At 31.9% G+C, this 10067-nt stretch overlaps 1 protein-coding gene across 1 annotated transcript in view; it reads left to right on the top strand.

Moving 5' to 3' along the window:
• The window catches only part of LOC139425621 (neurotrimin-like), a 54442-nt gene that overhangs the window by 43882 nt on the left and 493 nt on the right, over positions 1-10067 (top strand). The window contains exons 4-5 of the mRNA XM_071181012.1: positions 4340-4495; positions 9488-9628. Of these exons, the coding sequence (XP_071037113.1) occupies positions 4340-4495; positions 9488-9628 (297 nt within the window). The remainder of the gene's footprint in view (positions 1-4339; positions 4496-9487; positions 9629-10067) is intronic.

Below are 10067 nucleotides of genomic sequence, written 5' to 3'. Positions count from 1 at the left end.
TTTTAGAAAGCTTACCGAGTTTTAGAAAAAAGTAACGATTTCATTCGACATTTCCGTTACAAATACTTGTACTTTTTCCCTAAAAAAGTAACGAAAGTACAAGTAAAAGTACTAAATTTAAAAAGTAACGAAGTACAAGTAAAAAGTACGTACTTTTTACTTGTTCCGGCGGTACAAGTAACGAAAGTAAAAGTACTGCCATATATGTGTATTAGTAGCCTAAGGGAAAGCCATAAGATTCAAATCTACCTCAGTACCCGAGGAAAGTATGCGACCTTGAAACTTCCTCAGTACTGCCTTAGGAGACTGCCCGGGAACAGCCATCGGAAAGTATGAGAGCTTGAAACTTCCTCACCGTTCTTCCTCGGCTCCTCCTATGGAGTGACTTTCGGGAAGTCCGCCGGAGGAACTGAGGAACTGAAAGGTGCGGACATTTTGCATTACTGAGGAGCTCCGCGGGAGGAATTTGGGAAAAGTCGGGAGCTCCGGGGGAGGTTGAGCGATTCCTCCGTGGGAGCTACTACGGAAGAATTTTTGCTATATGGGGGACTGCGTCGCATCTTTCCCTGGACTATTGCTGATGTATCACGACCCATTCTTGGAGCTGATTTTTTTTTATCACATTATGACATTTTAGTGGATCTAAAATCCAAGTCGTTGATTGATAAGTTAACTAATGTTACATTTAGCGGAAAAATTTCTTATGAATCAACGGCTAAAATAACTGTGTTGAAAATGTCTGCTGAATTTCATTCTTTAATTAGTGAATACCAAAACATTTTCGAAGAGCCAGAAAAAAGATTATACCTCATAATGTCAGTCACGTCATCGAAACAAAGGGTCGACCAGTGGTTGCAAAAGTGAGAAGACTATCTGCTGATAAATTGGAAGTTTCAAACGTTTGAGACAATATGGCCTCATTGTTAACCTTTCAAAATGCACTTTTGCTGCAGAAAAAATCAAATTCTTAGGTCACCTGATTGATGAACATGGTATTATGCCATTACCAGACAAAGTTGAAGCGATTTCCACTTATCCTAAGCCAACAACAATAAGCGAACTCAGACGATTTTTAGGAATTCTAAATTTCTATCGTAAATTCTTACCGCATGCTGCTCAAAAGCAATTACCATTACATCAAATGCTTGGACGTTGTAAGAAAAATGACAAAACTCCTCTCTCTTGGACAACTGAAGCTGAAAGCTCATTCCAATCTTGTAGAGCAGAATTAAAAGAAATCTTTTATTTGGCTCATCCGAATTCATCTGCAGTGCTGGCTTTGATGACAGATGCTTCAGATACTGCTGTGGGTGCTTGTGTTCATCAGAAAAGTCATCAAGAGGCAGAGTGGCAGCCTTTAGGTTTCTTTTCTCGTAAATTGAGTGCTGCAGAGAAAAAGTATAGTGCCTATGATCGTGAACTCCTTGCAATTTTTACATCCATAAAATACTTTCGTTACATGTTGAAAGGAACTAATTTTATAGTGTTCACTGATCATAAACCTTTAATTCATGCATTAACTCAAAAATATGACAATCTTTCACCACGGCAAATTCATCAACTAAATTTCATCAGTGAATTCACCAATGACATCCGGCACATCAGCAGCTTACACAACGCAGTTGCTGATGCTTTTTCCAGAATTCAACAGATTGCAGTTCCAAGAGACTTAAATTATGCTGATATTGCTCAAGAACAAATAAATGATTCAGAATTAGAAGCCTTACTTAACAGTGAAACTGGTCTGCAGTTGAAAAAGATTAGCATTTCTGATCTGAACACTTTCCTATATTGTGATACCTCTACTGTAGGAGTGCACAACCTTTTTCAGTGAAGGGCCACATGCACAGCAGATTGACCAATGAAGGGCCGCATGCCAAAGTGTTTAGACCGACATATTGAAAGCAATTGTTGGTNATCCGAATACTTTCCTACATTGTGATACCTCTACTGGGATGATCCGGCCATATATCCCAAAATCACATCGCACTGCAGTTTTCCATTGCTTGCACGATCTGGCTCACCCTGGAATCAAAGCAACCGTCTAACTTATAAGTGAGAGATTCATTTGGCCAAACATTAAAGAAGATGTCTCCCTCTAGACAAAGAGTTGTGCATCATGCCAACGTTCCAAGATCACAATACATGTGCATCCTCCTCTCTCTAGATTTACGGTTCCCAACAAACGATTCAATCACGTAAACATTGATTTGGTAGGTCCTCTGCCGTCTTCGCAAGGATTTACATATTGTTTAACTTGCATAGACAGATTTACTCGTTGGCCTGAAGCAATACCATTAACAGATATAAAAGCTGAAACAGTTGCTCAGGGATTTTACAGTGGATGGATCGCACGTTTTGGAGTACCTCAAAGAGTGACAACTGATAGAGGAACCCAATTTACTAGCGAACTTTTTAAATGCTTTGCAAATACATTTGGCATACACCTGTCACGGACTACATCATATCATCCACAGGCTAATGGCCTGATTGAAAGATGGCACCGTGTTCTTAAGGCATCAATTATGTGTCACACATCAGTAAATTGGACTCTTGCCCTACCTTTAGTTCTACTGGGACTGAGAACTGTTTTTCGAGAAGACCTACAATCTTCCACGGCAGAAATGGTCTATGGAGAAAACCTTCATCTTCCAGGTCAATTTTTTTCTGATGAAGAATTGGATGTGACAGAACCTGATTTTATAAAGAAATTAAAGAAACACGTTCAACAGTTAAACCCAAAGCAAACAGCTTACCATTCTTCTCCATCTACATTCGTTTTCCGAGACCTAGATACATGCTCTCATGTCTTTTTACGCGTTGATGCTATGAGACCTTCATTAGCAACGCCTTATACAGGTCCTTATAAAGTAATTTCTCGAAATGACAAAAATTTCATAATTCTCTTAAATAATAAAAAGAGTACTGTAAGCATCGACAGACTGAAACCTGCTCATCTACTACCTGACCAAGATACTTTCCATCCTCTATCAACACAACCAGAACCTACACCTGAAGAAACATCTCAGCCACAAAATCAAATTGTAAAAGAGACTCCTCCAGATCAGAACATCCCAATTCGGACTCGCTCTGGAAGACGAGTTCACTTCCCTGCCAAATATGCACAGTTTTCTACATAAAATTTTGTCTAAAATTTTTTTGCAGGAAGGGGGATGGTGTGGCGGCACTAACTTTGAACTTTTGTGATCTGGCAACTAAACAAAAAGATTCAGTTTAGTTTTCTGTCACAAAGAGATCGAGTTTAGCTTTTGGTGTTCCACTAGAGATAACGTCAGCGATCTTTGTCTATAGTTGTGTTCTAATATTTTCACGAATATTATTTTACTTGTTAAATGTTATATTAAAGTTGTTAAGTTTTACTGTTCTTATTTCATTTACTTAAAGCATTAGTTTCAATTACATAGACTTATATATCTGCTAAACCGTCATGTGGGGCTAGTTTGTGTAGGATTTCGCAGTTTTTGAACTTTGACATGTTAAAAAAACTATGTTAATTCAAACTTTAGTAAAATTTATCGATATTATATTCATAACTGGACTCAGACGAGTGAATTTGATCAATATTGGCATTATTTGTATGTAATATTTACAAATAATAAGTCAAAACATACCAATATAATAAGTCAAAACAGTAGCCCCAAGTGGGGCTACTTTGTGCATTCCTCGTGCTTTGAACTATCTGTATGCCGAGTTTCATAGCTTTCTGTCGGATGGTTTAGGAGTCTATAGAGGACAGACAGACAGACACACATTCACTTTTATATATATAGATGGTTTATTTCTTTTGTTGTTGAGAATGGAAATGAATTTTTTGAGAATTTGACAACTGAATAGTAAATGGCATTTAAATAGCAAAATATTTTTCTACATCCTTTAAGCATCATAAATTAAAAGCATTAATTGCAAATCAATGTGAGGAGAAAACTTCAAATAATACTACTTAAACTGACGTACTATTGTTCCAGTTCTATATACTACAGTTCACAATTCAAGAACAAAAGTAAGCCTTTTCATATGGTATTTTTGTGATAATTGTGGTGGTCATTATGTAAAATGTTTCATACGCTGTTTTGCTTAATTATGAAATTAGCATAAAGTTAACTTCTTTTTTACATAGATCATAGTTATTTCTAATGTTTAAATTGCTTATAATGCAAGGGACTGTGGTTATCTTATTCATAAATACCTTTTGTGTTTCCAAAAAAAAAAAAAAGCAGCTTTTATTGAAAAAAAAACTTGAACTGAATGAACCGAAATTATTTTATATTAAATTACGTTGGGGTTATGAAGTGATAAAACATTTTTTTTACTTATTCAGTCCCTCCTTATCTTGACGAGAAGCTTACAAGTTCCGACATGGATGTTAAAGAAGGGAGTGACGTCAGTCTACGCTGTGTAGCCAAAGGCTCGCCGGAACCGGAAAATACGTGGCGGCGGGAAGATGGCTTGGAAATATCTTTCGGCAAGAGTAAAGGTGAGGGACAAAAGATTTGAATATTTAAAAAATAAAAATGCATTATAAATAGTATCTTAATAATTGTTGTAAAACAAGTTTTATATTCACTGTTGAGAAAAATTTAGTTACTTAAAAAATTTCACCTTTAGTTATAATTTGTGTTATTTAAAAATAATAACTGTTGTATCAGTTTATTAGATTAAAAGTAAACCTTTGTGTTGTAACAATCTTTTTTCTCACAATATAAGTGATTTTTTGTTATTCTAAGTACAAATAAGTAATTTTATTTGTAAAGGAGGATTTGTTGCAGAATACCTTATTCGTTTCAAATTTCTTGTTAGTCTGAGCAATGTTGAGCAATAATACTATAAGCAATGCTTTAAGCAATGCATTCAGTTCCTTGTTCTTCCAATTTAATTTTCAAGCGTATCACTATTTTATTATCTCTGTTAAATTACGTCTTCTATGCATTGCTTTATTTTATATTTAGCATTTCTGATCCATTTCTTAACTCTAATCAAACTTCAGCTTCTTAACTGACGCTGGATAATTATGATTCATTTCATTGGAAGAACTGGTTTGAGAAGTTGTGATTATTAATTATTTTATATGATTTAGTTTGAAAATTTGTACTGCCAATTCTCTGATCCATGTAGAGTAACCTCATTATATTGATTGGGTCATCAGGCAATGCACGTGTAAAAACCGAAACTTACAACTACCATTTATTTATAATTTTAAATTGGTTTTAACTATTAACTTCTCTTTTATAGTGAAATAGCATAGAAGGGTATTAAGGATCTAAGGTAAATTAATAGCAATCATAACAATAAGGTAAAGTCATGAGATGTAATAAATGAATCATTTAACGAATAATCGGTTAGTGCAATTTTTTTAGAGTAACCAAGCCTAAATATTAAATCATTAATAAACTTCCAGCACAGCAGTCTTAATCCGATTCCTTAAAGTTCATTTAAAAGAGGAAGTACGGGAAAATTACAAAGCAACTAAAAGAAGATAATCCTGCATGATTATTTGATTTACTTATTTTGGCTGTAAGTTCGAACATTCAGTAATTAAATAATTTATACTAAAACAATTTTTTTATTAAATTTACTTTTGACTGAAACAGAATTTCAGTAAATGACTAGAAACAATAATTTGGTTCACTGACCAATAATTTAATTTAACTTGAAACATGTCCGAATAAGACCGAATGACATCAAGTCCTTTTTAATTTCATTTTATAACCTATTTGAACAGACAACCCAATTTTGGATTTACGACGACTAATGTAAACACCGTAGCTTTGTGATTTTGAACTTAATCCAACTCCTGGAACAAGGAGACTCTTGGATCAAGTATTGGGAAAAATTTGTCTTCGTGGAGGACTTTTTAATGGAACTAACCCCCATTTGTGTTATATTTAGAAGAAAACCACGAATACCTCTAACGATTAGCCTGGCAGAAAGGGGACACACACCCATGATCCGTCGATCACTTAGGATGTTTTTCACCAGCATTGTGGTTGGTGCGAGTCGGGTGCGGAATTCGTATCAACTAGTCACAGCTGGGATTCGTACCGGGTTCACCTGATTGGAAAGTGAACGCTCCATCCCTTGCTCAACATGGCTCGATGCTACCACGGCTCGACTTCAAGTCCTTGCCATGATCTAATTAATGTAAGCGGAAGGGTACTGTCAAGTTCTGTTGAGGAAGAAGGGGGCGCTAACAAGAATAAGAATACCGCAAAATTTCAAATTCTTTAAGTATATTTTCAAAATTTTATGAACATACTATAAAAAAGGGTATCACTAATTATTTAGTAAGAGTTGAAAAAAAAGACTTTTTTCATTCATTGGACAACATTCATCAATGCAATAGATTTATTATTATTTATTAAAATTTAACATTAACAAATTAAACGTGTTTTCTATATTTTTCAAAAATTTTTTTAAAAACTATGCTTGGGTGGTCTTAGCTCATGAAAACGAACTTTTTTTTATTAGAAGTAAAAATTCAATTAGATTTCAAAACTGAATTATATGTTTGATCATGTAAAACTATATTGTTACTTAAAGGAATGAAAATTTTCTTTTCGTTTCTTAGTAATTACTTTAAATATTTACATTAAAGTACAAAAATTAATTAAGTTACTGTCTATGAATTCGAGGAAACATAATTATCTTTCTTTAGAGAAAATGTTTTATTATTATCCTATTGAATGAGGTATTGTAAGTAATTATAAAAATAATAACTGTAAGTAATTTAATGAAGGAAAGGGACTACTTTTTTATAGTTTACAAATTATTTAATTTTGTTTCTTTATTTTGAAAGCCTTAGTTTTGTTGCGATTATGCATAATTCAATTTAACCTTGTATTTGAATATAATTTGATACATACGAGCTTCTTACAATCTAACTATTTGAATCAAATTAAGATTTGAAAATAATGCAAAAAAATCGAAAAGCAGTCATCATTTATTAAAATTCATTATTACTTTTTGCAAGATTTATTCTTGCACAAAAGTAATAAAAATCCCTTAATTTGATAAATGGGTTTAAATAATTATACATCGCTTTGTAATTATGCAATTATTTCAATTAAATAGCAAGTTACAATCACGTAACTGTAATAAAATATTCGTAGATTCAAACATCGAAACCATTTGTGGCATTTTATTTGCCAAAGATTAGCTATGAATAATGGAAGTGTATTATTAGCTCATAATTTTCATGCTTTCAGATACACTATTTACATTAATTAGTATGTTACTTCAAGTAATTCCGCTTTTTTAAGATAATTTTAACAATTTTAATTCAAAATTGTTCTCTGATTTCAACATTATACTTGCTTTAAGATAATTACGATTAGTCGAAATATTATTCTGACTATTCGTATTATGCAGAAAATCTATTTCCATTAATTAGGGCATACGTTACAATCTTAATTAGTTACATAAATACTTACCAAAATACTTACAAATGCTTGCCTTATCAGAATCAATTATTTTTATAGTTGAATGTACAAAATTATAGTATTATTTATATTTTAGTGTTAGATAATTTTTATTTCATTTTGAGAAGTTAAGATTAGAGTTTAGAGTTATTTAGCTCTTAAGTCGTTTAATAATATTAAAACAAGACCGTTTTTATACTATTTTCTCCCAAAGATGCGTAAATGCGACATTTTTATAAATATTTCTTTCTTCACATTATTGCGCATAATTTTCACTAATTTTATTTTTCTGCTATTTTCAGGGTTTCTGTCAACATCTAGCAAATGTTAGTAATTCAAATGTAGTAAACTTTTTCGGTTAAGAAATTTTTAACAACGTTATTTGTTTTAATCTAATACTGTTATTGACTTTTTGAAAATGTATAATTATTGTATTTGAGATTAATCATAAGCGTTTAAGATGGGTTAAAGTTCTATAAGTAAAATAAAAATGAAAAAGATGTCTTAATAATAAATATTTGTTCAACTAAATGATTTATCCATTTATTTCCAAGTGTAGCGAATACGCGCCATTTTATTTCTTAATTAAAATATTACTCTTCTTACAAGAAACGTTTATCGTATCATAATAAATGTAATTTAAGCTGATTTAAAAAAATAATAATAATCTATATTTAATGAAATTCCTCTGTTTGTCCTAAAATGGCTTAAATAAGTTTTATTTGCAATAAGGGATATTATTAGCTTCTGTTAAATTTACTTTTATTATTTTATTTTTTTAAGTAACAATTATAATGTATCTTAAAGAAATAAAGGACATCAATAATGTTTTGGAGAAATTGAAAAACCACCAGTTAACTACTATTTTTTCTTTGTTGAAAACGTATTATTCCTGTACTTTTCTGTTTTATGTGTTTATACTACTTCATTTAAATAGAATAACATTATGAATTATATGTTCCAAAGTTTCCTAGCTCAATTTTTTTCATGTTTATATTCTTGTAAAAAATATTTAAGTAAAATTTAAGGAATTGATTTCACTTCAAATTTTAATAGTTTTAAATGTTACCGTGTTTCCATTTAAATTCGAAAAACTCATCGTGAGAAAAGTTAATTTAATTCGATATTATAATGCATTTGCTTTTCTACATTGTGCAGAAAGAAAATAGGAAAAAATAACAATGACAAACAGACAATTTTTAATTTAACTTCATAGAATAAATATATTTACAAAATATTACAAGTAATAAAGGTAGACTTTTGCTAATAAATAAATTTAATTAGTCTGAAATTGACAGCCTTTTGCGGTATTGCAGATAGGTAAACGTTTATTGAAATTTCCAAATATGGGCCGCATGTCAGAGCAGGGAGCTCACTAATGTGACAAGCTCTTAACCTAATAATAAGCCAAGTCGATCGTGGAATTGTGCAAGCAGTACAACACTTTCGGTCTTTATGGATGAGGGCGTTAAAACAAATACAAATATACCTGCGGGACATACTAGATCTGTTGCTGTTCCATGGACAGAAATCACTTCAAAGTAAACTGATTGTTTTAACAAGACTGCGAACGATCTCACAAGGCTAAAAATACACACGAATAGAATTAGACGCATTTTCCGAATTTAATACAATCTGAAGAATGGCAACCATACATATTCAATCATAAAAATTACTGTATATGGTCTATTTTGGAATTTAGAGTCTTCACTAAACCACACGAAAGTTTGAACTATTTAAAGCAATTGCTTCGACAGGAATATATTTCAGATCAAAGACTTGCCGTCCATTGCTGAAAAGTTCACTAAGCGTTTGCACATCTGCTTTGCTGCAAAAGGCTGCTTCATCTGCTACAGGTTATCTTTTAAGAAGTTTTTTTTTAAACAATAAATTAAAATATCATTTGCTTAGTTTCCGTCTATTTTTTTTTTTTAAACTTGTAACATTTGTGGAAATTTTGTCAAACTTGTATTATCATTGCACATCATATGCGCAAAAACATTAACAGTTAGATAAAAAAAAACATGTTTTCCTTTCTTTTTACATTTCAGTGACATCATTTAAAGGAAATTATCTAAACGTAACGAAAGTCAGTCGTCTTCATATGGGAGCATACCTGTGCATATTCTCAAATGGTGTCCCTCCATCTTTGAGTAAACGAATTGTGCTTGGTGTTACATGTAAGACATATTGTATTTTTCTTTTATTATTTGAAACATGTTTAAAGGGAATATTCTCCAAAAATGTCGAACAAAAAACTATTGAATGAGTAAAAGCGTTGCAGTTTAAGTGTTTTCTTAGAAATGTCACAAGCATTACAGAAAGTTAAAACTATTTAGTAGGAAAAAAGGAGATTAAATTCTCTTTACGAAGGAAAAAAACCATGATTTCTAGTGGCTTTCCAAGAAGGACTTCTTTTTTACTCTTGTTTTAAGAGTACTATTTACAATCATGCTGGTAACAGGATAAAATCGATTTTCTCTTTGTCGAAAGAGAGGGTGCTATTGGCATAAGGAAGAAATGGTATTACTTAAAGATTTTACGTCCTTCCAACCTTAAAAGTCTTAAAATAGTAGCACACGGTTAGCTATATATATATATATATATTAATTCAAATGTAGCAAACTTTTT

Source organism: Parasteatoda tepidariorum, chromosome 5, assembly GCF_043381705.1.
Source record: "Parasteatoda tepidariorum isolate YZ-2023 chromosome 5, CAS_Ptep_4.0, whole genome shotgun sequence".
NCBI classification, from domain to species: Eukaryota; Metazoa; Arthropoda; class Arachnida; order Araneae; family Theridiidae; genus Parasteatoda; species Parasteatoda tepidariorum.
Note: the sequence above shows the minus strand (reverse complement) of the source record. Positions and strands in the feature narration are given on the sequence as shown.